Raw genomic sequence first — 27,975 nt, 5'->3', positions numbered from 1 at the left:
CTGCTTCATGATCTCTTCTCAGACATTTTCAGGTGTCTGACTACATCTCAGCACCAGTTCCTCAGCAATAACTGTCGAAAGTGATTATGTGCTCTCAAGTGACAGCTGGGACGAAGGGTGTCTGAGCGGTCAACTTGATTGTGTTTCCCTTTGATTAGTGTGTCCGTGTGTAAATCATAACCCTGATTGAACAATCATCACAGTCAAGATGCATCACGACATAGGAAGGGAGTTCGAAGGACGTAGTGTGAAGCCGGTTGTGCAAGTATACCTTTGATCTTTGAGACTTTACAACACGATATGTATATAGCGGCCCCCATTGGGAGCTAAGAAAGATTGAAAAGCTTGACAGATGGTCGTGAAACCGTATCTTCACCGTGCTTACCCCTGTAAAAGCGGTCAGTGATACCAAGTGATAGTGTCGGCTCAGTACACTTTTTGTGTTAGTATAAGTTTGTCTGCTATGCAGGTCCAGTATAATGACGAAATGAAGTGAGTATAATCTCCTGTATGATTATGATGGATCTTACATGAGCTGGTTTTGGACTGGTAGCTGATCAGTGTTTGATGTCCAGTCAATAGTTTATCTTACCTAGATGCCATAACCGTTTATCTTTCAACATCAAATGGGTACAGTTGTATGGAATTTTCAAGTGTATGCTTCTTAGAGATATAAGGTAGAAGAGACTCAACAATCAAACACCTTTAAATCTGTCTGCACGAGGTTTAAACGATATTGTAAGGGGACAAGTCATGCTTCTTTCCCCAATCAGACCACCACGTCAACCAATCTCCCTCATACCATCACCATCAACTTCTATAAATCCATTCGATAGTCCTTTATCTTCTTCTAATCTTCAACTACCTATATTTCTCGATACACCTCACTCGTCAATCACTCCAAGTACAAATACCCCTTCGCCTAGTAGAGAAGTCAAGACCGCCTACGTCGCCGAAAGAACTTCAGCAGATCTAATTGGTGTACTCAATCTCTTAACTCCAGAAAAAATGAGTAAAATAAGAGGTAAAACAATTTCTCCCCCTCTCACACCAGAGCGAAGTAACTTTCCAAACAGATCACCTACTTCACCAGTCATCAAGACGACCACATCACCTAAGATCACCGGACCAGAATGGACCATCGAAAGGGAAACAACTGGACTGAAATCACCTCCTCGTCCACCCAGACCACCTACCTCACCATTTGATGTAGAAGATGATAGGGTGGAAGAGATCAGTGAAGGACAACCTTATTCATTATCAGCTTTCAACTCGGCTAGAGATACTGAACGAAACTTTACAGGCCCGGGACAGCGACGAATGGATCAATCTTATTGGATGTGGTCGGATGATACCTCCTCTGTGGCTCAATCTCAAGCTGACCATCCATATATACCTTATAATCATAATCGTCCACCTACTAATTATACTTCGACTTATGCATCATCAGAATCAGTTCCTCAAGATACGGATAAATCGTTTTTACGCATGACTAGAACTACTATATTCTCTGATTTCTCTGCTCCTTCAACAGTACCGGATATTCCTGATCTGAGTACCCTTCCAATTCCATTTAGAAGACCATCAGCATCGAACGGTATGACCATCTTATCAGCCATACCCGAAAGCGGTGTTGCCATAGAAGAAGAGATCGTTTATTCACCTACCGATCCAATGGACCTAAATAAACTTCAAGGTGACAACGATGAAAAAGCGGACGCAGAGAGAAGATCTAGCACAAGTACATTCGGGTACAAGAATCCTAGATCAAGTATCGTTGCGACATCACGAAATAATTCATACGACAATTCCACGATCAATCCTTTCCATTCGCCTCCTTCCAAAATCAAGTCTGGTTTAAGCCATACTCCGACCCGAACCAGAGGAAGACCATTATCAATGTCTTCAGCTGCAGAAACAACTCAAAGTAATTCAGCATATTCGGGTAGAGCTTTGGACGATACTGCTATTGCAGCTCGAAAAGCCTTAGGTGTATTTGCTCCACCAAAGGGGAAATCAATGCATAAACATCAGGAAAGCGAAGCTGAAATACAAGATCACCTGAAAAAGCAAAGCGAGAGGAATGAAAGACACATCATACCGACCGATCATACTCCTGAACTTGAACCTCCGATTGAGCTTGACGAGGATTACGAGCCGGGTGCGAGACGACGTACAAAGAATACCAGTAAGCTTGAGAGAATGCTAGGCGAAGGCGCAGAGAATGCTAGAGTCACAATGGATATGGATAGAAAGGCTCTGGACGGTGTTCTTGAGCATAAATGCAGTTCGTGAGTGATTATAGAATGATTCTCAGCGAATAAAGCATTCTTCAACATTATGAGCTGATCAACCTGAGCTGCGTAGTCCTAGTCTCCCTCCCCCTCCGAGGGGACACAAAGCGTCCGCCTCAACAACACTTTCACCTTCGCAGAATCGCCCTTTCCAGTCCTTTGGAAGTCACAGTCGATCCCAAACTGTCGCCAATATCGATTCGCTCTTGTCTACTCCTACTTCATCCCACGCTCAGTCACATTTGAGATCGTCGTCTATTGATTCGTTACCTTCTCTTCACCCTTCTCTGAGCGATTCTATCAACACCCTCTCGGCACTTTTGCCTCCATCGCCGACAAAGCCTCGAGATGAAAAGAGACCTACACAATCATCTTTACCTGGACATAAAGTGAATGTAGGTAGATTTACTGACATACGAGCTCGTAACGACCTTACACCAGAACAAAGAGCTATTTTGCTAAGAAGAACCAGAAAATTGGAACAAATGCTGGGTGAAGCATTACCAGAAAATCAAGTTGAGAAGCTCGTTATCGATCCAATCAATAAAGCTCTACCTATATGACGAAAAACAATGATGCTAATTGGCCTAAAACTCCTCCTTCTTCTGGTATAGGTCGACGAACTCCAGAATGGGAAAGAGATGATGTTGTTCCTCAACGTATCAAGTCATATACATCACCTGATCCTTCAGCACAATCTGCATTGAATAGGTCGAGAAGCACATTAGCAGATAGGGCTAAAGCGGCTTTGGGCTTAAACAGTGGAAGAGAACTGGCAAATGGTAGTGATTCGACTGCCTTTGGAAGAGATGATTTAAAGGTGTACGTTCAGCGTTCACTTCAAGAGGCGCATACTATCTCCAGGGGCAATTCTTTCAATAAAAGTACTCAAAATGGCATAAATCGATCGCCGGATGATCAGCACAAAACTCAAGCTGATTCACCGACCACACCTACTACAGCTACAACGATGAATAGTACAAATTGGCCCCTGAGTGAGAAAGACGAAGAGGAATCGATAAGGAAGAATAGGAGACAGCAATTAACCAAAGTAAGCTGTCTCTTGAATCTCAATTGAACTACAATTGACGGATATCGTACAGTTACATCGGCTTTTTGGCGCACCCATCCCACCTGAACTTCTCAATCCGAATAACCCGACTGCACCTTCATATTCACCTCCATCTCATCAAACTACACATTTCGTTAGATCTCCTTCACCCTCACAACAATCTTACATGTCATTTGAAGAAACGCCCACACCGTCTAAATGGTCTTCAATGCTTAAAGTACCTCTGAGCTCGTCGAGCTTTAGAAAAAAAGCAAGTTCAACAGATCCATTAAATGTGACGGATAATGCAAGTTTCATTGATCTTGGCGATACTAATAAAGGATTGAGTAAGGAAGAGAAAAGCCTAGCTAGAAAGAGGGAAGCCAAGCTTGAGCAGGTTAGTGGGACCTTATTGTGATCATAGACATTGATCTAATTGAGATGTTATTATTAATAGGTCTTGGGAGATAAGCTTCCAGCAGATTATATTTATCGTTCTTCTTCTACTTCAGTTTCACCTTTATCTTCACCTATTCCACCATTACCTAGAACACCTTTATCTCCTGCATTTAAATTTGACACTCGCTCAAAATCTACGAGTACTGGGATTAGTAGGAGTTCAGCTTATGAAACTTAGGTACCTGATTGGATTTTGGGAAAGAGAGTTTAAATGGAATCGAAAAAAAGTGATTTGATGTCAAGACGATTTGGAAAGGTTTGAAGAATTTCTAAATCACTTGAACATCATAAATTAGTCGAATAAGGATTTGGTCAATTAGATTAAAATGGAAGGAATGAAAGGTGGATGGGCAATGAGATGATTTGATCATTATGATATTTATGAATTCTGATGATATTATACATATTTATAATAAAAATTGTACATTAATTTCAATTACGAATACATGAGATTATATGTCATACACTGTACTTAAATTTTACGTACTTCCCTTTGACATAAATTATGCATTATGAAATCAAACGTAAATATACAATTCGTTAATTCATCATTAAATTCGTAAACATCGACTTTAACTCATTATCTTATCTCTCATCGTATCCGCTCTTCTTCTTCTAGAGAATCATCATCCGTCTTTAATAGAGATGGAATCTCAAATAAATCTTCGAAATCTTTTTTAGTAGAATGTGATATAATTCCATAAGCATCTTGCATAATTTCACCTAAATATTCAAGTTCCGCAATAACTTCCTAAGGAGATCACCAAAAAAAGGAAAAGAGAATGTCAAAAAACATATACCCCATCTTTTTTGTTTTTCTTTTTTGTTTGAAAAAATGACTCACTTGCATAGAAGTTGCATAAGCGAAAAATAATAAATGTCTTCCACCACCTCTTACACTTCTTCTTTTGACTACATTTAAATTTCTAATTGCTTTAATTAATTTTTGTCTTGATTCTTCAGCTGGTGGTAAAAATGGTGGTAAAGGTGTACGAGTTCTAAAACCTGCTGAAAGGGTATAGAACTAAGATTTTGAGGGTGAATCGATTCCATATTAGCTGAAATCCTTTTCAACAACCTGTCATTATAATTATAACTCACGTATAAGATTACATGACCCGCCATTTCTCTTCTTTCCTTATTGACTGGTATGACGAACTCTTCTCTCATTGCCTATCATATCGTCAAATTAGCTAATAGTCCAACCGCTGGCCTATAATCAGCTAATCATAAGTCATATCTGACTTACGTGATCCCTACACAGAATATGAAGCAGTTAGCTACATCGTTCTCGGGCCAGACTATATCTCTGGTCAAATCAAGAAGACTCACCATTCATCTCTGGTTGTTACACATCTCATACTATGCAATCTATCCAACATCCTCTCACAGCTAAGGAGGACTTCATTGTAAAAGGTAAAAGCGAAAGGACCTTTTAAACGAGGCTCGTTCTTTGTTTGAGCTAAAAGCGATCGAAGATTGAGTATTTGACTCTGAAGATGTAGTTCCCTAAGCAATTGCTGTATGAGCATGGCAAAATCGCTGTAGCACTTGATAATACAACTACCGTTTATTCGGAAGAGGATTGATAAGACTCACATAGCCATAAATTGCCTTACACTAGCGCTTAAATGCGAAAATTCAACGTCGTTCCCAGTCAAAGGTGTTGTTTCTCCATCTTCAGCATCCTCATTATGATCTTCTGCAGGATCTTTGGCTCCTTTACTATAAGTCGTTACAAGTCTGGAATAAAGATAGGATAGATCTAAGCAGAAACTAAAATAAACCATTTCAGCTGATAAACGAAGATCCCATACTAGCCAGCTAACTTACTCGCTCAAACCCAGTCTAAGCTCTCGTCTTGCTGTGAATGGCCACCACCACCTGGAGACTGCAGCGGCCCATAAAACACCAATGATCACCGCTGCAGATCTTTGAATAGCTATTTCTTCTACTGTGATATCGTATTGGTTTCTAACATTGTATGTATATAGGCAGGATAGATTCTGAAAGTGGCTGAATCAGCCACAGCAAAGTTCGAAGAATGGCGATTATCCTCATATATAGCTCACATAAGTCAATAGAACGAAACGCCCAGCATTGGTATAATCTGGCATTTGGGTGATTACATAGAAACAGGGGATCGCGAAAAAGAATCCCAATATAGGTAATACCACGTTGTTACCTTGTGCACTATACTCTATATCAGCACAGGTCTTCATGGCAATGAATATTACGCTATCGTCTTTACATCACGGTACTCACATTTTGGTAAAGACGATGGCTACGGTACCCCCGAAACTGTAAAAACAGAAGCGAGTGTAGTTCAGCAGCCGGTTCGTCATCTGATCCGATTCCATGAGTAATCTGATTTGACTCACATTGTACCGACGACTCTTGCCAGTGAGCTGTTAAGTGATTGTGCAAGTCAGCGTGGATATCTCAACAAACAGATCGTGCTTCACCTACAGCCAATTAGTCTGACCGACAGTCTGACTGATAGCAGCCAGATAAGCAATCAAAGCCCACTCTCCTCTGTATTGGAGGAAGAAAGGTCGACCAGCTTCGGTATAAGCAGGAGCTGCTAACATGGCTACATATATTTGTGATCAGCTGAATCACCTGGACACAACTTGGAATCAGCTCACCGCCACCTAGACCCGTCTTGATAGCATATCTCATATCCGGTTCTCTCAATCTTTCACCAAATCGCCAGAAACCTTGCTTGATTTTTCCCCACGCACTCAAGTACCTGCTATCAGGAGCCAAGACGGGACCGGTCGAATCTTTTCCACTTTTAGGAAACGGTGGCGGTTGTAGCTTTGATGGATCAATCGGAACGAGGTTTTCTGACAGTCAGAGGTGGTCGTCAATCCGCATTAAGATGCCGTTGCTTAAGGGATCGCGAGAACTTACGAAGGTGCTTGTACAGGTATTTACTTTTCTTCTCCTTTCTACCCCTTTTCTTGAAGATGACTGTTTTGAGATGTTTCCAAGTCGACACTGGTTCTACCTCAACGATCTAGGCAAAGGCAAAGTGAGCTGCCGTCTGGCCTAAATCTATTGTATTGCTTGAGCTGACCTCTTGCATAGTATCCAATAGGAACAACATCTCCCTTGCAAATTCTTCGAAGGTGAACAAAAAGCTAATGTGACAAAATGGTCAATTTCCCTTTTTCGCGAAGGACAGCGTCGCAATTGTGCAATACGAGCTAACTAACAAGTAAACCAAGAAAATAGTCTCGTTAGGTCCGCCAATGATATTACCCTTATCTAAATCTTCATGTTTCTCATTTGCCTCCGATTCGCTAATTGAGGAAATACTTGACGTTTCACCATCGGAAGTATCAGAATCACTCTCATATATCCCTCTCCTTCTTTTCGGTCCTGCATAAACCCGTTTTATCGCTCGACTACTACTACTTGAAAACACTTGTAAAGATTGAGCGAGGTCTGCTCGGATCGTAATCAGATCTACCGCTGATTTGTGTAACTCATGCTGAGAGAGTAATTGAACTGCTTCGAGAGCTTGGTCGCATCGGTTCTGGACTCTCTTCATCAGCTCTAGTATGATGGATCACCTAATGGTTTTCGAGCTCACGTTCAATTCGTTCATTTGATCCCCTGCCATTCCTCTAAATTTCATGAACAGTCTGACACTTTTCTCAATATCTGTATTTCTCCTCATTTCAGGTCCGGGTCTATCATCCATCTTATTTACGACGCTCATCGACAATTTACCATACCCTTTCCCTTCATGAACGTGGAAATGTTCCGTACTAATTTTACCTTCTCTTACAGCTCTAATCAGACTCTCTTGTAGTCTAGTACTTCCCCTTAAACTGGCTAAATGTTGCGCTAATCTCGCTAAACTCGTAATAGCAGCATCGTATAAATGTAATTTTCTTCCACGTATACGAGAATCTAATATACGTTCATGTTTCGCTTCTGCCAATGTAATCTTCAAAGCTTTGAATCCTGCTGAGTGCGATTTGATAGCATCTCTGAGACTGGCTCGATTTCCTCTTATCACAGCTTTTTCTAATAAAAACGTGGATGTGAGTAAGTCTAATAGAGTCGAAAATGAATTAAGACAATTGTCCACTGAAGTCTGGAATTTTGTTGTCGCTGAAGATGGGAAAATTGTGAAACATATAATGCTTGATATGATCACTAACAATAAACATCAGAGGTTAAGTTTATCCTGCAGGAGGCTCAGAGGCGGATTTGACTCACCTCCAACAGCTACGATATATAAGGCTTCAAGTAATCTCGGCAATGCTCCTTCCTTAATGACTACACTGTATATGATGATCGCAGCCATTGAGCATCCTACGAACCACTGTCAGCTGCTGAACTTCCCAGTTCGATACCCAGCTTACCACTGTTATAACTTGCATTACCAACCCATAACTTTGACCAAGCAAGCGTACTCATTGATCCCCCTATCCATAGGATGCAGACTACCCAGTCACCCATCTCGCTTATCCAATCCCAAATAGTGCCATGAGAGGGAGAGAAATGATCGAACAGCTCGATCGTGCCCATGGCAGCGAGTGAGACGAATGAAGCAAATACGGCAAGTACGAGACAGTATCGTGTGGAAAGAAGCATGTTACCCAGTGATTTGGCAGGGTTGTACTGTATTGGTGTATCGTCGTCAGTCCAAATGCACGATGCAAGGGTGACAATCGGGGACAGTAGGTCTGAATCCATGTATGACTTACATAAACAACAATTGTAGCTACCATATGAGCCGAGTTAGCAGGTTTATATGTTACTCTTCCGTGCGCGTCCACCTGTGATTGCGTTGACAGCAATTCGGCAAGGAACGGTACATAGGTGAACAGGGAAGCGATCAAATACGCTAGCGAACATTTGAGAATAGCGATAGCTACCGGAGACAAAGGCCAAATTTTTCTCCAAACTACCCCACGATTAGCTCAATCTGTATATTGGAGCTCCCAGGTGAATGAGCTAGACACTCACGAGAATTGACAGTTGGAGATTCTTCGGGCTTACGTTTCAGACCCGAGGCATATAGTAAAGATGGGGTAAGAGGTATCTTGGACCCGCCTTGATTCTCGAGGTTGTCCGTAGCTCCATATCCTGCTCTAAGTGAAGACGGTAATTTACTAGATACCGGACGGGTCTCTGTGGGTGTGTCCGGCTCCACAAATGCGATGCAATCCGGTCGGCCATTCAGCTGAGGTGGTGAGCCAGTAAGATGATCTGTAATTGTGGGCAGTTCATCTATCCGTTGTCCAATTCGATTGACATCTATAGTGTGACTCCGTTGTTCTCTTGGTGTAGGAGGTATAAATAGGGATCTCAAACTTCTCGAGCTTAGTCGACTAGACATTCCAGCACTTCCTGGAGGTTCCTCCTTTTCTTCATCTTCGTCATCACCCACAAGCTCTTGAAGAGTATTCCAGTTACTCGAGGGTTCATTCTGATTGCTATTATATATACTTGATGGATGTAGCCGTGTTCCATGTGTATGACGAGAAGAAGATTGAGGATTGACCGTGTTCGTACTTTCTCTCGGTTTACAGGGAGAAATAGTACCACTAGCCCCAATCACAGGCGTTGTAGGTACAGCAAAGAATGATGATCGACCTTCGTGAGTTTCATGGGTCGAAGAGGAGGCCTGGACGGCGTTGGAATGGGGGTATTTGCCATTTGCCAGCGAGGACGACGAGTTCGGTTCCGGTATATTTGATCTGTCGATAGAATCAGGTGGTCTTGTCATTCTGCATATTTCCAATATGATGATTTATCGAGATATATATCCTCAAATTCGTTTTCAATGTCCTTCATCTTTGAAACAAAGCGACGTGAACGGCTTTAGCGTTTTGGAGACCCCGCAAACAATGCATCCGAACCACGTGTCAATCATCGGTCATTTTCTCTCGAATAAGCAGATCATCACAGCAGTTAACCTGACCTTCTCCGACAATTACATTTTTGTAATTCCTTCGAAACTTGCTTTTTCATAAACTCATATATACCACTGACATCCCGAGATCGACACGATGTCCGGTCAACCAGGAGCATCAGGTGAGAAACGAAAGGCCCAAGGCGGACCTTCAACCCAGAAACACAAATTCTACAAATTCAAAGGTCAGAACAGGGGTGGAAGAGGCGGTGGAGGTCGCGGTAGAGGTGGTGGTGGTAGAGGTGAAAGGGGTGGTGGGTCGACTAGACTGCCCAGAAATGATGGTCATGATGATGGAAAGCCGAAATTGAACCCTCTAGGCAAATACAGAATCAATCCTTTGGTGAGCTATCGAAAGGTCTTCAACTGCATGACGATGTACTAAAATTTTGTGCTTTAACAGCCGGATATCTTAACAGCTCCTGGAATATGTGTGACAACAATTATGAACAAGGAAAGGAGTGCAGAAGCTGAGCTTATAGACTACCTTGAACGTGTGAGATCTTCCAATTCACCTTCCTCCTGAAAGCCAATTAGACTGACTGTAAATCGTTGATCGCTTTCGATTTCCAGATAGCAGATGAGATATATCCCGAAACTATCGAAGACGATGTCGAACGTGAAGGAAGTGAGGATCTTGATTTCGAAGCTCAGCTGAAGAAGGATCTGGAATCAATGGATCAAAACAACAAGTCTAAGAGATTTCGTGCGTATAGTCATCTTCAGCTTATGTTGCAGTCACTGCCGAAAGAAGCTGATAGCGGTTATATTCTGTCAGGACTTTGCGTCCACGATATGATATGTGGTGAGCGCACCCAAAAATGAAGCCTTTTTGGGTATCAACACTAACATGGATCTTAGTCATATACATAAATGTCCTGCCTCCTTTATCACCATACAAACTTGTTAGACATATAATGGAACAAGCTGAATCTTCAGCTAGAACACAACTGAAGTGAGTCACCATCCCGGCATCTCCACGCTCGATCTCACTGTGACGGAGCTAGCATCATTTCGTAGAAGTATGCTTGAGCTGATGATATGCATGAAAAAGATGGTGTAAACGGATAATACCGATAGATGGCACTTCAAAAGCCACTGTCAAGCAATTATCGGAACTTGCAGCTGAAATAGTTAAAGATGGTTTCAAGGCTGAAGACAGTCGTCCGATCAAGGTGAGCTATCCGACCAATTCAGTTGAGGCTGAGTGGCGATCGGAAAACTGAAAATATGTCGCTCTACTGCAGTACGCTATCGATACAAATACTAGACAGTCGGATAGGCTAGAAAGAATGAGTATGATACATACTGTAGCGAAACAAGTATCGTTGTTGGATAAAAGTCATAGTGTTGATCTGAAGAATCCGGAGAAGACTATTTTACTGGAATTATACAAAGTAAGTGGCTTGCTGCCTAATTTGACGTGTATGAATTTGACTAAGGCGGATGAACAGAACTCAGTAGGAATGACTATATTAGACGACTACGAACGATTTAAGCGAGTAAGTCGGAGTTCTTGCTTTTCAAAGGTCCATGTCATATTGACGAAAGGGGGAATAGTACAATCCAAGTAGTATAGCTTCAGCAGCTGCTCAAGCCAAGGGCAAATCGCAAATGAACGAGAACTCCGAATTATCTCGTTCAGCAAAGCCTGTTGACGTAGCGAGTCAGGCTGAAGAGACGAATAACCAAGTGACCGGAACTCCGAAGCACATTTACCGGGAAAGACGAGCAGAAGCTATCGCTTCGAAGTATACACAAAATGACCTGAACAAGAATGATGGTCAAAACGATGATCATGTCGAGAAAGATGCTGAAGCAGGAGAGATATTAGAAGAACCTCAAGGGATTTTAGGCGAAGATTGGGAAGAAAGGGTCGCAAATGGGAAATTAGAAAGAGTGCGCAAAGATGGGAACTAGCGGAATATAAGTATGCATACATCATTTTACCTCGCCTCCTGAAGACTGATTTAATTCATGTCAGAACAGCCTTTGCGTTGTCAAAGTCAAGGAGATAATCTGCTTTGCGCTGCTACTTGACCTGTCTTCTCTCCCGGTTCATACCTTGTATCATTAGGACCAGAAGTACGATTATCGATTTCGACAAACTGATGAAGTACTTTTTTATCCCCGGATGGTCGGGCATCGTCTTTGGGAGTAACTTCAGAATGGTGATCCACGAATTTAGGATGATTAGATGTTTTTAAAGCATTTTGCCACCCTTTCATTCTTTCTGGCCTTTCAGGAGTGAAAGGTAGTAATTCGTTTTCATCCTGGACAAACAGAACATTGACTTTTGAATCTTCATTGTCATTTTTAGCTGGTACATCTTTCTTTTTTTCAAGTTGAATCAATGCAGCTTTGAGTAAATGTTGTTCATTAGAAATATCTTGAATCACAGCCTCGTATTCTGAGTTTATTGATCTTTCGGAATCAAGTTGGGATTCTGATGATGATGGTGATTTAGAAGATCGAGCTATGATAGAATGGCAATACGCTAAAGAAGTAGATTGACTATACATAGTAACGAATGAGAAGATTAATTTGTATCATTTTGAAAGCGAGAGAAACTATTCTCGCCTTACCTGATATGCTTTGGGACTGTTTGATATTTGTCTCTTAGATTGATAAGTTTGATTGGATCGACATTCGGCATGAGAAGACTAGGATTGATGATAATGGGTGGATGATGGATATGAGAAGTACCAAACCTTTATTCAGTTCGAATCAGTCACCATCTGTCAAGGTTAAAAATCGCAAGCTTACCACATAGGATCATCTTCTGACGAAGTCTGCTGTTCTTCATTCTCCTTCTTGCTGGAATTTATTTGATGAGTGGAAGAATGGGTGAAAGAACCAAGAACGGCACTCTGAGTTGTGAATCGCATGGTAAAATGGTATCGTGGTGTTATCAGGGCTGGAGTGAGATTGTAGAGTAGAGTGAAAATCAAGAACAGAAAAGCAGAAAGACTTGTAGAACCTATATAGGTACAATATGCATGGAGGGAGAGGTCTAAAGATTGAGTCCTTTGTACACGAATTTCACTTTGAAAGGATCGATAACCTACTTTTTAGGTTCAAGGTCAATGGTGATACACGCAACATACCTGACACAGATGCCAACCCAATATTCATATAGATACGTGCGTACATGTTTCGATATCGATCTTCAAACTTTGAACATGCTGATTCAAGCGATAGCAGAACACATTATATCAGTAATATAATCTTCGAATGGGTACGGCTAATGCCTTATGGACCCTCTGTTCCTGTAGTAACAACATTTCAATAATACCAAAACGGCAAGAGCAGACGTGATACTTCGCTGACCATATTCGATGTGAAGAGTTACGCTCTCGCCAAAATCAAGCATGCAGTTCGGCTAAAACTAGTGTTGATGGTCAGTATAGCTAGAAGACCTGTCTCAGCTCGTTCGTTTTGTGGAGGAGAAATCATGTTCCTCCGTCTGGTCATACCGTGACTTTGGCGATCCTTTCTAAGTAAATGGACTGTGTTAGTAATGTTACTTTTACTGTTATATTCACGCGCCGATCATTCAGTCGTGCATAGGAAAATGACTTGCGGTAATGAGAAATGCTCTTTGCAGTAATTCCCATTATGAGTTCGACAATTGGTCTTGCTCATCATAACTAAAATTAAACGGGTTTGTCACTTGATTCCGTCATCAGGGGTAATTCTATGACTCGTGGGTTCCTTTATTTCCCCTGAAAAACACATCTGGGTTTGTTACCTTAGATCTTACCCAAACTTGATAACCCGTACCTTGTCAGGTCAGACTGGGACTTGGAATCAATACTACTGTATTACCCTGAGGATCACAAATATAATACTCTGACGGGTCCTGTTTGAAAAAATGAGAATAATGATATGACCTCACGGCCAAATGCCCGTTACCACTATATTGTGCCGAACAAATGAATTCTATTCTTATGCTACCTTGGTAATGTTGATTCTTCGTATACAACTTTTAAAAGGTACTATTGATACAAACACATGGCTGGAATCCCCTCAGCTTCATATTCTTTTTAGACTTGAATTTTGTTTTGTCACGCGGGATTTGGGAACCTGATCGTTGATGACATTACGGAAAATCGGATTGTTTTTTTAATTCTAATTCTAATCACATTCGTCACTGGAATCAACTGTAATTACGGCTCAAGACTATACGGTCAAAGTGGTGGTAAATTTAGTCTTCATTAAGTAGTTCTCGACAATACAGCTTAGGCTATTAACGGTAAGAAAGAGGACTTGATAACGACGATGCCGAGCAAGAATAGGATAGATCCAGAATCGATACCGAAGGATTATCTTCAGGTACGCTACTCTGCTTCACTTGTCTTGACCTAGCTACTAATAGAATTGAATTTTTTCATCTATTCATCAGGCATACCCATATCCCGCTTTTGTCTTGATCACCCCGACTCCTACGAGCCAGCAAAATCAAGCAGGAACTTCGGCAAGCGCACATACAGGACAAGGGGCTTTTCAACCTTTTGAGGTGTTCTGGGGTAACGACTCGTGGAAAAATTTCGTCAAAGAAAGCACATTATTAGAATGTTTAGATGTAGATGGTGCTAGGAGCTTGGGGAAATGGATCTCTGGGATAAAATCATTGGAACAATTGTCCTCTTCTCCATTGAATCAGAAGGTTTTAGGCTTAGCGGATCATTTAGCAAATTTCAGCCTTTCATTACCCGCAACCAGTGGTAGAAAGCTTCCTCAAGATGGTAAACCTGAAACAGACAATACAAGTGAATCAATTTCTGAGATCGACGCTGCCCTTAGCCCCAGAACTGCTCTGCGGCCGAGTATATCGAATCAGGAAGATCAAGACCAAACCGCAGCGACACCAACACCTTCTTCTTCGTTTGCTTCCACAACAGACGACAAACTTTTACTCCTAGACTTCTTACGTCCAGTCCAAGTCAAATTCGAATTGCTCAAGACTTATATGCCTATTTGGTGTGCATCCAAAGGCAGCGGGAGGAACAAATTAGCTACTCACTCATTTGTCATAATCACTACCATACCTCGATCGGATTACAGTCCCTCGTATCACAAAATACCAAAAGTGGAACCAGCACAGGATGTTTCCAGCGCTACTGCAGCGGAAGAGGGTGGACTAGAACTTGACGCAAAACCCACTACAAAAATCCTTACGCCGTCCGATTCTCCAACTCATCACACTCTGAGAAGACCTATCCCTTCTGCATATAGTTCCGACCCGTCTGTTACCAACAAATCTGTAACACCGACTGAAGAGCTGACAGGGTTCGATTTTGGAGCGAAAAAATCAACGGCAATCAGATATGGACGAGATGGAGCTATTACAAGGCCTGCACAGTGGAATAGTAATATCGTAGACGTGCATGACTTGATGCAATCGACAGATTGGGCTGCAACTGCTTTAGGACCCAGAGAATCGTGGCCCCAAAGTCTGAAGACTACTGGTGAGTGGATTTGGACCTACGGCTCACGAAGACGCATCGCTGATCTTTTTAAAAGTCTCCCTCGTTTTGCATTATCCGCATCAGTGTTGCTTGTGGTGGGGTAAGGATCTTACCCTGATCTATAATGAAGCCTATGCACAGGTAAGTGCGCGTATGATTCAGCGATGGGAAGGCATGCTGACCTGCCTCCACCATAGATGATGATCAAACATCCCCATATCTTCGGTATGTCTGGCGCAGTAGCATGGGCCGGTAAGTAGTCATTCTTAGGAAATTTCGCAGCCGGTGATTGGAGCTGATCATGTTGTATGAAAAGAAATCTGGGACGCTTTAGGTCCTATATCGGAATTGGTATTGAGTGGAACACCAGTCACCAAAGAGGACGGTATGTGGCCTCATTATTGAAACATTCTGCTAGATGTGACTGATGGTTATATGACATCAGATTTTTTACTGTTTAAACAGCTGCCACATCAGGGTGGCGGAAGTATCGAAGAGTACCATACATGGATGTGGGTCCCAGTACTTCAGGAAGACGGAACGTTTGGTGGACTATGGAACGCCACTATAGCCACTACCAGCAAAGTCTTAGCAGAGAGAAGAATGTCTACAGTACAGGAAATGGGTCAAAGAACATGTGCGTTATCTACAAGTTAAGAAACAAGCTGAAGCTTTATAGCTGTCGCCCGGACCATGGAAGAATTCGACGAAGCGGTCATTGACATTCTCGCTGCAAACGCAAGGGACGTACCATTTGCCGCATTTTACCATGTCGATTTGCCCTCAGGTAAGCATTTGAAGTATCGGAACATTGATATCGATGAGACTGACGAATCTCCACCTCTCCTTAGTAAATGCACGCAAAGGGACTGGTGGTCCCAATTCTGCTGAGATGACCAAAGATGTCGATCAATTTAGTGGCATCAAAGCAAACATCCGGCTAGCTGGAGCGGTCGGTATACCTGATAATCATCCCACGACGCCTTCCAGTTTGACCATCACCGTTCGTCCGCGAGTAAGAAACAGTCTAGCCTCCCTAAGAAGTGGACCGCGATCACCATCCTTATCTATAACGTCGTCAATGTCAAACGCACTTCTCGCAAGCAGCAGTGCGCATTCTGATATAGAGGAGGAAGACCCGAAAACGTGGCCGATCAAAGAAGCTCTGCTCACAAACCGATTGGTCATGGTTGAGAATTGTGAGAGCTTGATATCGGGGTACCCTATTCGTGTGTGGGACGAATTACCTACCGCGGCTGTTGTGATACCAATATCGAATGAATCCAATGATGGCGTACCGTCTGCGGTGCTGATATTAGGTCTAAATATACGGAGACCTTTCGACGAAGATTATGAATCGTTCATTGTGAGTAGATCTGAATTATTACGAATCTTTACAGTCCGCTGATACCTGGCTTGCACGTTTTAGCATTTGTAAGTTATAGCACATCTTGTAGATGTCCACGCAAGCTGATCATATTTCGCAGACTGAGAGTTCAATTGGCATCTGGTATCGCTGCAGTGCGGTCGTACGAAGCGGAAAGACAGCGTGTAGAAGAATTAGCAGCTCTTGATCGGGCAAAAGTGAGATACAGCCCACTGCTATTTATTTTAGGTGAACTGGCTGACCAAGCAATCGGGTAGAGTTTACTATTCTCCAATGTCAGTCACGAACTACGGACGCCTTTGACGTTGATTGCTGGTCCGTTGGACGATCTTTTGCAAGAGACAGCGGAAGGTCCGAGAAAGGAAAATTTAGTCATGGCTCGCCGAAATGTGTTAGTGCTACCGCCGCTCTCATGTCCTGCGTCCATCGCTGACGTTATTACAGCCGCCGTCTAACGCGACTCGTGTCCACTTTAATGGATGTGAGCCGACTGGAAGCGGGTCGTCTGAAAGGTTCATTTCAACTGGTAAATCTTGGTATAATGACCAGGGATCTCGCCGTCCTGTTCAAAGGCGCAATGAAGCAGGTGAGTCGATGCTCCAATTTGGCGCGATCGATGGCTGAGTAATTTTCGTTCAGGCGAAATTGGAGTATTTGATTGACTGCGATTTGTCACCGCAAGCGGTGTATATCGATCCTGAACACTGGGAGAAAGTTGTCTATAACCTCATTGGAAACGCTATGAAATACACGATGGAAGGGTTCGTGCGGCTATCACTGAAGTACCGAAGAGGAGAGGCCGTATTTGCTGTACAAGACAGTGGAGTTGGTATACCTTCGACAGATATCGATCTAATAGGCGAGAGATTCCACCGAGTCCAATCTATTAGTCGATCTCATGAAGGAACGGGAATAGGGTTAGCGTTAGTCAAAGAACTCATCAAGCTTCATGGAGGGGCCATGTCAATCAACAGTGTCACAGCTTTGGAGTCCGTTGATGGAAGTCACGGATCTACTTTCGCCGTCAGAATACCCCTTGGATCTGATCACTTACCTTCTGATGCGGTGGAAGACGATCAGATCGTTAGCAAGCATTCTCAGACAACATATGGTCAAGGAATAATTGATGAAGCAATTCAGTGGACGAGAGATAGAGATCACAGCAATGCTTCTTCGGTTGACGGGTCAGAAATCGGTAGTACAAGTGAAGAAACAACAAGTCGTGGTTCCAAATCGCTTGATCCAAGCACATTATATTTCAAAAGAGAAGACGTCATCATGCTTGTGGACGATTCATTCGATACTCGAAGATACATGTCAAGTATATTCTCACCCCTCTGTACCATAATAGAAGCCAAAGACGGTTTAGACGCTCTGAGGTTATGCGAGAAGACCATACCAGATCTGATTATCTCAGATGTAATGATGCCGAACTTGGATGGATTTGGATTACTTGAAGCCTTGAAAACATCTAAAGAATTGTCCATCACTCCAGTCATTATGTTAACTGCTCGAGGAGGAGATGAAGCCAAAGTAGATGGATTACTAGCTGGAGCAGACGATTACCTCGCAAAACCTTTCAATTCTCGAGAATTAGTCGCTCGTGCGCATATGCAACTCCAATTGGGCAAAAGACGAAGATCACTCGAAGAAGCTTTCGAACAACGTACTTCCGAATTGCGAGCTTTGACCGAATACTCACCTGTAGGAATTTTCCGAACGACAGAGGATGGTACAATCACTTTCACGAATAACGCTTGGCATGCCATGTCTGGATATCCCACGGACGAGCCTGCCGACCGGTGGTTGGAAGTTATAGCCGAAGAATTTAGGCCTCCAATGTTGGAATTCTGGGATCGAGTTCTACGCAGAGATGAGGACGATGAAGAAATCTCCAAATCTATTGATTATCAATTTACCAATGGAAATTGGGTACAACTGAAAGCTATTAGGTTGGAAAAGTTGGGTGAAAAAGTTGGATCTAAAATGAAAGGTATACTTGGATGTGTGAATGATATCACAGAAAGGAAGTTGAATGAAGAATCTCAGAAAATGCGTGTAGTGGAAGCTGAACAAAGAAGAAAAGAAGCGGAAGAAGCTAAACGTCAACAAGAACTTTTGATCGATATCACCTCTCATGAAATTCGAAATCCAATTAGTAGTTTAATGCAATGTTCTTCACTGGTCAAGACTAATCTATTATCACTGCAAGAACAGCTTGAAGCTGTGCATTCAAATAAAACGTCATTCATACCTACAAAGCAATTGCTCAATAACATCGAAGAAGATTTAGATGCATTAGAAAGTATATATCAATGTGGTTTAGCTCAAGAGAGAATTTCGAATGACGTTTTGTCTTTAGGTAAAATACAATTAGATAAACTTCAAATGTTTGATGTTGAAGTTGATATGGCTAGAGAAACTCAAAAGACTTTATCAATATTCCAAAATGAAGCTAGAATGAAGAGAATCAAATTATCTTTAGTTCTTGGAGAAGGTCTAGAAAACCTAAATTTGAAAATGGTTAAAACTGATCCAGTCAGATTAAATCAAATAGTAACGAATTTACTTTCAAATGCTATAAGATTCACTTCTGCAAGTCATATAAAAAGAATTACACTTAAATTTGATGTTAGTCTTGATCCACCATTAGATGAAGCTTGTGTAATACCTAAAAATCAAACAGAAAAAATAATTAATCCTACTCAAATTAAAGAAGATCAACCAATTTATTTATATTTTGCAGTAACTGATACAGGACCAGGAATGACAGAAGCAGAATTAGAAATGTTATTTCAAAGATTTTCTCAAGTTTCATTAAAAACACATACAATATTTGGTGGATCAGGATTAGGTTTATTTGTTTGTAGACAAATTACGCATATGATGGGAGGTAAAATTGATGTAACTTCTACAAAAGGAAAAGGAACTACATTTAGATTTTATATAAAAGCTAGAACTACTCAACCTACTAATTCATTATCTCAAATTTCTACTGCAGATGGTATTAAAGAATCAGGAGATTTAAGTAAAAAATCAACATTAGTGAAATCGAAAAAGAAAGATATATTTCAATTTGAAGGAAAGAAACCTCATGTTTTGATTGTTGAAGATAATTTAATAAATCAAACTGTATTGGCTAGACAATTAAAACATTGTAATATTACTTGTGATGGTGAGTTTATTTTTACATTTTTACATAATTACATAACGGCATGAAATGAGTTCTGTCGTCTATCCGGTGCTACTGTAACCCCTCGTCCTAACTTTCCTTATAATTTCTTTCCCTCTGCTCCGAATCAGTCTGACCCGCTCTACCTTTTGACCCTCTCAATTACATTACCTCAGAAGCCATGCTGACCTATCACACAGTTGCCAGTCATGGTCTAGAAGCATTAGAAAAGATACGTAAAGTATGTTCAATAAATTCAACTGGTCAACCATTTGATTGTATATTAATGGATCTTGAAATGCCTGTAATGGATGGATTAACTGCATTAGATCATATTAGAAAAGAAGAATCTTTAGGACAATTAAAGAAAAATTTAGTTATTGCTTTAACAGGTAATGCAAGACAAGGTCAAATTGATGAAGCAAAATCAAGAGGAATGGATGAAGTTATAATTAAACCTTATAGATTAGATGATATGTTACAAAAAGTAGAAGAAATGATGAAAATTCGTAATTATGAACAAGAACAAGAAGATTCAAATCCAACACCTACAACACCGATAATTGGATCTGAACAACAGGCATAAAATTATATAATATATGATAAATTTGATTTTTCATTGAGGAATAGATTATTAGATTTCAATTATTGTTTCTTATATTTGTATTTTAATTACTCATTTCATTATCAAGATTTGATTATTCAATTGTAAATTAAGTGTAGCTTTATGTATAATAATTGAGATTCAAAACGAATACGGAAAAAAGTGACATTGTCCAATCTGAATTATAGATATAATCATCAATAAGATTCATTCATTATAATACTTCTGCCCAACCTAAATTTATCCACCTATCTACTAATTTATACTTTACAAGATGTGTTGTTCCTTTAGCTAAAGCAGCTCTTTCGCCACTATAGATCAAACATATATTAGCTTACCAACTTCAAATTGAAGTATAAACAGTTGGAGTTGTTAAAATCAAACATACCCTTCAAGAGTTATTTCTCCACAATCTCTTTTACAATAAATCAAAACTGGTGTATTCCTATTTGGTTTGGATACTTTTATTTTCAAACCAAAAAACATCAGCAAAGCTTCAAACAAAAGATAGAATTGTTGATGAAAGAAGAAATCCTCATACTCACTCATTGATAATCCATCACCATAAGTATCATCCATTTTTCGTAACCATTCAGGTAATGAATCAAGTACAGAATGTTCAAAATGTGTATGTAATAAGTCCGTATATCTATATTTTTCATTTAAGTTTGAAAAAATTCTTGAACTATTATTTTTTATGGGAATAGAAATGAAAAACATACCGCTTTGCATGTGATAATTCTGCTCCTGATAATAAATGATGAGTATTTGGAGTAACAGTTATATAATGTGAAAACTTTTCAATCTGGAATAATAATAATGGAAATATCAATTCAGCTTTTAACTTAATTCGATTTAAAGAAACTTTTGAAGAACTTTTGATAAATTTTGTTTTACTAAAAAGGAATTGACTTACTTTATGTAACCTTGTTCGTACATATGATCTTATTAAATATTTTACCCTTTCCATTTCTGTTTGAACTAACATTAATTTAAAATGTTCTTCTTCAGAAGTTTGAGGATCTGAATTTAAAGTATTAACCATTTTTTGCTAAATCAAAATCCAAATTCAAATTAATTTTTATTTATTTATTTATTGAAAATCACAAATCACCAAAAAAGAAAAAAAAAGAAATGATTTTAAAAACTAACTTGTTGTTCAAGTTTATCAAAAATTTCATCAATTAAATCACCTTGCCAATTACTTAATTCAGGTATACCTCTTTCTTTTATCCAAAATTTATTTAATTTTTTTATATCATTTAAATCTTCTTCTTCTTCATCATAATCATCATCTTCTTCATCTTTTTCATAATTTTGAATTTGAATTTGATTTTCAAAATTATTTTCATTAAAATTTGATAAACTTAAATTACTTTCATCAAAAATTGATTCACTTGCTTTTGATCTTTCTCTTTCTCTTTCTATTTGTATTTGTATTTGTATTTCTTCTGAATGTGGTGAAACAGTTGAACGTAATCTATCTATAAATAAAGATGAATTTTCTCTTGTTGTTCTTGATGATGAACCTCTTTGATTAATTCCATTATTAATCAAAGAATCATCTTCTTCATCATCATCATCATCAAAAAATGACATTTTCTAAATTGAAATGTTTTTCTTCGTTTAAGTTGAAAAGAGGTTTATAAAAGAGGTGTTTTAGCCTTGTACTTTCCTTCTTATAAAGCCGAATTAGCTGGTGAGTTCCGGGTGCTTGTTGATATTGATGTAAGAGCGATGATACGTTTCGATGAGACTTGCGAGTCAATCATGCAGAGGCAATCTTTCTGTTAAAGAAGGAGAAGCTGGAGGATCGTTGCGAGAAGTAACATTAATTAAACAGGACGCGTGCTGATTGTATCGTGACGCGTTTAAAAGATTATCCGGTAAAGAGATTTCATTCAAGCTATTATTGGAGTTGTAAAATAATTTCAACATGCAATATGCAACATGCGTCTTACAAGATATTGACTAAAAAGATCCCATTTAAATCATACATAAGTCTAATCTATCATCGTACATAAAATAAAATTCCTTCTTCAAAGCCACAAATACTCCCTTAAATAGCAAATCTAATTTTCCCACTTCCACCTTTTCTATCTATACTAATTGTCCTTTTACCTACAGCTGCATAAATAATTTTGGTTCCAACAGTATTTGCGCCATCAAAGTTTCTTGCTTTTGCAATAGAAGTGAGACTTTCTTTCATTTCATTCATATCTACTCCTCCAACTTCTTGTCCATTTATTGAATTTGTTAAAGATTGTTGTTTAGAGTTAATTGAACGTAAAATTGAAAGTAATAAATGAGAAAAAAGTATAGTTTCTGATGTTATTGGTTTACTTATGTTTATCGTTGTTATCGATGTAGCTGATGAAGAGCTTGGAGAAGGTGGAGCTGGTAAATCCGATGTTGAAAGGTGAATTAAATGTTTACTAAACCCGAAAACAAACAAAAGTCAGCATAAAAGGAAAATGCAGAAATTTTTCTCCTATTCCACCAACGACTCCGCTTCATAAATGAAAGAACACTTACATAGACGATTCTACATCTTGGGTCACCTCTTGACCATCCTTCATACCTTGACGCATCATTTCACCTAACGTATTCCACACTTTTGCCTACCAAATCGCACAGAAACCTAATCAGCTGAACAGTATTTTTGGAAAAGAGAAGAGGAAATCGCTCTCACAATACCAGCTTTTACACCTTCAGCATTAAGATCTACCCCATTCAATGTACCATCATCAGAAACTGTCGTCACTGCTGGCATCGGATTCATGGTTTCAACGTTGTGTACTTCATCTTCAGCCTTAGCTGGAGTTGCAACAGGTTCTATAGGCGGAGCTAAGACAGGTGGAGAAGAGGGTATTCTGATAGTCTGGTCATCTTCTTCTTGCTCTTCAATCGCTTGTTGTTGTGCATTTACATTTGGTAGAGGTGCAGGTGTTCTTTCATTCCCTTCGGCAATGTAGTTGTTATACGGTGTGCTGAATACTCCAGCAGCGGGTTTAGGTATTGTACTTGAGCTTGCAGGGGTATTTAAAACGGATTGTCGTACATTACTTGGTCTACCAAATATACTTCTTCTTCCTCCACCAGTCTCAGGATTTTCATTTCCAAGATTACTTGATCCAATAGGTACTTTTGGTGTTAATAATCGTAAAGGAGAAAATCGATCAACTCGTCTAGGTGTCATACCATTGACTACCAGACTATTCGTAACATGTGGCATTTGTTTAGCTGGAGTTTGCATGGAATTCGTAGTTGTAAATGTTCTTCCTGGAGTTTTAGCTGGAGTTTGTGTATTCGTCGGTGGGGAAGAAAGTAAGGTTTTAGTGGATGGAGGTGGAGGAGAATATCCAGTTGGTTGTCGATCTTCTTGGGATTGATGAGCTTTTCGAAGTGGAATCAATGATGCTTCTAAAGCACGTAAAGCAGCTTCTTCCGCTTTTATAGCTTCGTCTGCTGTCAATTTGGGTTGGTCTGTAGGAGTTGACTCTGAAGTTTCTGATACAGTAACAGGTGAAGGCGGTTTTGCAGAGGACACAGAAGTGGAAGATTGGGGTTTGGAAGCCTGAGGGGAAAGGAGGTCAGCAGAATTAAGATGGAAAATGCGATTCAATTTAGTTGGACACCTTGTAATCGTATATCTATGACTTACCTCCTCAATCAATCTTTCTAGCTCTAATAATCTCTCTCGAGAAGAATGATGCGAATCAAGTAAATTGGCAATATGAGCTCGTGCTCTAGGCATCGGTCGGCTTTAAAAAAAGGATCAGTAAAAGAGGATACCTAATATATCAGTCAATATAGTAAGACTTACTAATCATCAACAAGTTTCAAAGCAGTTTTAAGAACGATTTCAATCTCATCTCTTCCATTCATTTGATTTTTATTCTTTTTTAATTCTTTAAGAGGAGTAACTAAATTATTTTCTCTTTTTTCAACTTTTTTATTACCTCCTCCTCCTCCTCCTCCACCACCACCACTAGAAATCCCATTTTGAATTGAAGATTCTCCTATAAATTTAAATAATCTAATTTCACTTTCATTTGAATCTCTAATTAAACTTAAAACATTTCCTTTTTTTCTTGATGTTTTTGATGATGAAGAAGTAGAAGAACCACCTAAATAAGCTTGAACAAATGGTCCACTTGGTTTATTATTTAAAGTTGATAAATAAGCTAATTCAGATGTTCGAGTTGATAATGTATCTAATGTATCAGCTAAAGAAGGCATCGTTAATTCTTCGTTCTGGCTGAAAGTATCAGACGAGTGATTCTCATCAAAAAGAAATATACGATGAGCAACAATGCAAATGAGTATTGATCTGGAATTTGTTGACAACTTGTACGGCCTAAATTCGCGACGCGTCAAACAAAGTCAATGTTGCCACTTAAATGGGGTTAGCGAATAAGACTGATGTCACTCAGAACAACAATGCTAGTCCCCTAAAAACCAATCTGGTGATGTGCTTTAAAGCATGGATTGAATAGAAAATATGATATGAAATTGTGTGAGGAACGTGTAGCATAAAATAATTTCTGAAAAATCCATGTCATATGCACACTAATCAGAATGGGTGCAATACATTTGATCCAGTACCATTATTGATATGCATGTAATCATATATTTCCTTCCGCCCATCTTCACAAAGCAGCAAACATTCACTTCTTTTCGGAGAGCTCAGCAACACCGGGGAGAGTCTGAATGAATTACAAATGTCAGCCTCTGTCCATTTCCCTTTCGCCTCCTGCCTCTCTCAGTTTTGCATTGTGCACTATTGATAGAAGATTAAGATGCAAGGGATATAGAATATAACTCACCTTTCCTTCGAGAAGTTCAAGAGATGCACCACCACCAGTTGAGACGTGACTCAATTCACTCTCTTTTCCGGCGTTAGCAACTAAAGTAGCGGTATCTCCTCCACCGACAATAACAGTAGCACCGTTTTTGGCAGCTTTGATGGTAGCGTCGAGAAGGGCGTTAGAGCCTTTAGCGAAGTTGGGGAATTCGAAGACTCCAGCGGGTCCATTCCAAAGAATGGTTTTAGCTTCAGAGACGGTTTGAGCGAAGAGTTCCCTTGATTTAGGTCCGGCATCAAGGCCCATCCACTCAGAGGGAATACCAGATTCGTCAGTAGCTTCGCCAACCTTTTCGCGAAAAGTAGATCAGCATTTAATGTCAAATTCTCAAGACAGTGCACCCACTTGAGCATCTTTGTCGAATTTATCGGCGGTAACGTAGTCAACAGGGAAGACAAGTTTGACGTTGTTCTTTTTGGCCTTTTCAACAAGAGATTGAACTTTTTGGGAACCTTCTTGATCGAAGAGAGATGTACCAATCTGAGCAGTCTTCGTGTCAGCAACTATCATTTGCTCATCGAGATTTTCTACTCACCTCAACGTTCTCGAGGGTCTTCTTGAAAGTGAAGGACATACCACCGCAGATAATGAGGGTGTTCACCTATCAGGAAAGGAGGTCAGTCAGCTGTCAGATCTGAACCGATAGCTCGCGACAGGTGAACTTACTTGGTCAAGCATGTTTTCGATCAATTGAATCTTGTCTGCAACCTTGGCACCACCGAGAATAGCCAAGAAAGGTCGTTCAGGGTGTTCGAGAACTTTAGCAAAGTATTCGAGCTCCTTCTTCATGAGGAAACCAGCAGCTCTTTGAGGGAGTTGTACACCGACCATGGAAGAGTGAGCTCTGTGTGCGGTACCAAAGCTGAACATATAGGCGCAGTCAGCTATCTGTGTATCGAAATATGCGGGCTGGCAGCTGAGAGAAGCTCACGCATCATTGATGTAGACCGTACCAAGGGCAGTCAAGTCTTCCCTGAACTTCTTGACATTCTCAGGGTCAGCTAACAAGCAAGCGCAAGCTGTAAGCTAAAAATTCTGCTTTCTATAGGTTTCTAAGCGGAAATCGTAGCTCACCCTTGATCTTCTCACCATCTTTCTTACCTTTGCCTTCCTCTTCAACGTGGAATCGCAAATTCTCTAAAAGGAAGACTTGACCATTCTCTCCGGCCAAGACAGCCTTCTTGACATCTTCTCCTACACAGTTGTCGAGGAATTTGACGTCTTTGTTAAGGAGCTCAGAAAGTTTGGAAGCGACTGGTTTAAGGGAGAATTTGGGATTGGGGGAACCATCTGGTCGACCTAAGTGAGACATCAAGATGACAGATTTGGCTCCTGAGGACAAGGTATTAACATTGAATGCAAATTAAATGATCGGAAACAGACAAGCAGACATACCTTGGTCGATAGCATATTTGATGGTTGGAAGAGCAGCAACGATACGCTAATCCCGGCCAATTACAGAATGTCAGCGATGCCTTCTCATCTCAATAAGATCGAAAAGCTTACAGCAGGGTTGGTGATGTTTAATTCCTTGTCTTGACTGATTTACAAGAACAACGTCCTTGAGCTACACAAGTATACAACGGAAAAACGAGCAAACTTACGGAACGTTAAAGTCAACTCGAATGAGGACTCGTTCACCTTTGAGGGAAACATCGGTGATGGAAAGCTTGGAGGAGAGAGACATTGTAATGGATTGCCTTTTCTGTGGTTGATAGACGTATACAGCGAAAATAGCAAATACAAGTGGCAGAAGAAAGGTGAAAATTCGTAGTGAGGGATATTTCATAAGTCGATGGAAGGATTACAAGAAGAGATGGACTGAGTCAGTATTAATCGTGCTTCTCTTTCTTATACAGAATAGCACGTAGAGAAGCTCACCTATGGTATTTGTTGATCCGTACAAGGCTTGATTGGGAAAAGGAAAACAATGGAATAGATATGTTACCTATTTTGGCGTGAGAGGGGGTGGTGATATTCCGTGACGTTATCCCCACGTTCATCTTTTTGCTATTGCCGCAACATCAAATTCAGACTTAAGCTATAAATTCCCACGGATGCATTTGACCAATCTTATTTCCGTAACACACTTAATATTGATATCCAATCAAACCTTACGTTTACGCTAACATCCTATGCGATTGATTCCATACACCAATTCCTCGTCTCTCGTTATTACGCAAATCATTAAATCTCTATTTCATTATACTCTATAATACACAAAACACATAAAATCATACACAATGCCCGTCGCTCCTATCGTTGGAAAGGTCAGCTTACATTCTTACAAAATCTCTGGGAGGGAACCAAGCTGATTTGATTGTTCATGTAGCTCCGAAAGAGACTTATAACTGATCTCACAGCCGGGTTTGTCCATCCTTCTGCAATATCAATTCAGTTCCAATTAATACTGATATTGATTTTGATCATATAGTATCGGATTAGGTACTGCCGGTGCTTACGTCTTCTGGTACACCGTCCACGTCCCAATGAGTAAGCAAAAGTCGTTCTTTCGCGCTCAAGAAATATTGGACAAGCTAATGATGTTCTGATCCAAAAATTACAGTGAAGAAGCGAGATGATTACTACCTTCGACTCGAACAAGCTAAGGCTTAGACTAAGCTTTTTGGTTGATGAGATGGAATGTTAGTCGGATTATCTAGACTGGATGAGGATGCATAAATCTGGAATATCACAATTTTCTCCTGGAGCGAATTTTTGGAGGATTTCA

General features: G+C 40.2%; 8 protein-coding genes across 8 annotated transcripts; 3 read left to right on the top strand and 5 right to left on the bottom strand.

The window, feature by feature from the left end:
- Nucleotides 1-753: 753 nt before the first annotated feature.
- On the top strand, nt 754-3,982 carry I206_105410 (uncharacterized protein; the record flags this gene model as incomplete). The annotated part of the gene is made up of 6 exons (XM_019155428.1): nt 754-2,291; nt 2,368-2,689; nt 2,743-2,786; nt 2,844-3,345; nt 3,398-3,742; nt 3,803-3,982. 6 exons carry the CDS (start codon nt 754-756, stop codon nt 3,980-3,982), a joined length of 2,931 nt encoding a protein of 976 aa, XP_019011582.1.
- Nucleotides 3,983-4,396: 414 nt separating this feature from the next.
- I206_105409 (uncharacterized protein) lies at nt 4,397-9,556 on the bottom strand (the record flags this gene model as incomplete). The annotated part of the gene is made up of 20 exons (XM_019155429.1): nt 4,397-4,555; nt 4,649-4,828; nt 4,906-4,977; nt 5,054-5,060; nt 5,137-5,313; nt 5,404-5,580; nt 5,638-5,810; nt 5,877-5,997; nt 6,070-6,105; nt 6,186-6,212; nt 6,274-6,397; nt 6,453-6,653; nt 6,721-6,826; nt 6,887-6,950; nt 7,026-7,348; nt 7,406-7,977; nt 8,041-8,136; nt 8,187-8,445; nt 8,532-8,731; nt 8,794-9,556. The coding sequence occupies 20 exons, from the start codon at nt 9,554-9,556 to the stop codon at nt 4,397-4,399; spliced, it is 3,837 nt and encodes a 1,278-aa protein (XP_019011583.1).
- Nucleotides 9,557-9,839: 283 nt separating this feature from the next.
- I206_105408 (uncharacterized protein) lies at nt 9,840-11,662 on the top strand (the record flags this gene model as incomplete). The annotated part of the gene is made up of 9 exons (XM_019155430.1): nt 9,840-10,085; nt 10,146-10,238; nt 10,316-10,448; nt 10,521-10,547; nt 10,604-10,697; nt 10,797-10,917; nt 10,990-11,139; nt 11,197-11,244; nt 11,303-11,662. 9 exons carry the CDS (start codon nt 9,840-9,842, stop codon nt 11,660-11,662), a joined length of 1,272 nt encoding a protein of 423 aa, XP_019011584.1.
- Nucleotides 11,663-11,748: 86 nt separating this feature from the next.
- Nucleotides 11,749-12,630, bottom strand: I206_105407 (uncharacterized protein; the record flags this gene model as incomplete). Its single annotated transcript, XM_019155431.1, has 3 exons — nt 11,749-12,256; nt 12,328-12,453; nt 12,509-12,630. The coding sequence occupies 3 exons, from the start codon at nt 12,628-12,630 to the stop codon at nt 11,749-11,751; spliced, it is 756 nt and encodes a 251-aa protein (XP_019011585.1).
- A 1,393-nt stretch (nt 12,631-14,023) lies between these two features.
- Nucleotides 14,024-20,358, top strand: I206_105406 (uncharacterized protein; the record flags this gene model as incomplete). The annotated part of the gene is made up of 13 exons (XM_070203114.1): nt 14,024-14,077; nt 14,148-15,213; nt 15,269-15,354; nt 15,411-15,465; nt 15,530-15,598; nt 15,659-15,850; nt 15,893-16,000; nt 16,065-16,583; nt 16,643-16,797; nt 16,858-16,991; nt 17,045-17,186; nt 17,240-19,775; nt 19,973-20,358. 13 exons carry the CDS (start codon nt 14,024-14,026, stop codon nt 20,356-20,358), a joined length of 5,502 nt encoding a protein of 1,833 aa, XP_070059215.1.
- Nucleotides 20,359-20,590: 232 nt separating this feature from the next.
- Nucleotides 20,591-21,975, bottom strand: I206_105405 (uncharacterized protein; the record flags this gene model as incomplete). The annotated part of the gene is made up of 6 exons (XM_019155433.1): nt 20,591-20,687; nt 20,765-20,837; nt 20,922-21,025; nt 21,099-21,181; nt 21,293-21,427; nt 21,529-21,975. 6 exons carry the CDS (start codon nt 21,973-21,975, stop codon nt 20,591-20,593), a joined length of 939 nt encoding a protein of 312 aa, XP_019011587.1.
- A 460-nt stretch (nt 21,976-22,435) lies between these two features.
- On the bottom strand, nt 22,436-24,618 carry I206_105404 (uncharacterized protein; the record flags this gene model as incomplete). The annotated part of the gene is made up of 5 exons (XM_019155434.1): nt 22,436-22,811; nt 22,912-22,997; nt 23,069-23,953; nt 24,041-24,140; nt 24,203-24,618. 5 exons carry the CDS (start codon nt 24,616-24,618, stop codon nt 22,436-22,438), a joined length of 1,863 nt encoding a protein of 620 aa, XP_019011588.1.
- Nucleotides 24,619-25,046: 428 nt separating this feature from the next.
- I206_105403 (phosphoglycerate kinase) lies at nt 25,047-26,931 on the bottom strand (the record flags this gene model as incomplete). The annotated part of the gene is made up of 10 exons (XM_019155435.1): nt 25,047-25,085; nt 25,206-25,532; nt 25,590-25,724; nt 25,780-25,845; nt 25,911-26,106; nt 26,176-26,245; nt 26,319-26,576; nt 26,640-26,685; nt 26,751-26,784; nt 26,849-26,931. The coding sequence occupies 10 exons, from the start codon at nt 26,929-26,931 to the stop codon at nt 25,047-25,049; spliced, it is 1,254 nt and encodes a 417-aa protein (XP_019011589.1).
- Between the last annotated feature and the right edge of the window lie 1,044 nt (nt 26,932-27,975).

The sequence above is a fragment of the Kwoniella pini genome, chromosome 7 (genome assembly GCF_000512605.2).
Source record: "Kwoniella pini CBS 10737 chromosome 7, complete sequence".
NCBI lineage: Eukaryota > Fungi > Basidiomycota > Tremellomycetes > Tremellales > Cryptococcaceae > Kwoniella > Kwoniella pini.
This window is presented reverse-complemented; position numbering and strand designations above follow the sequence as displayed.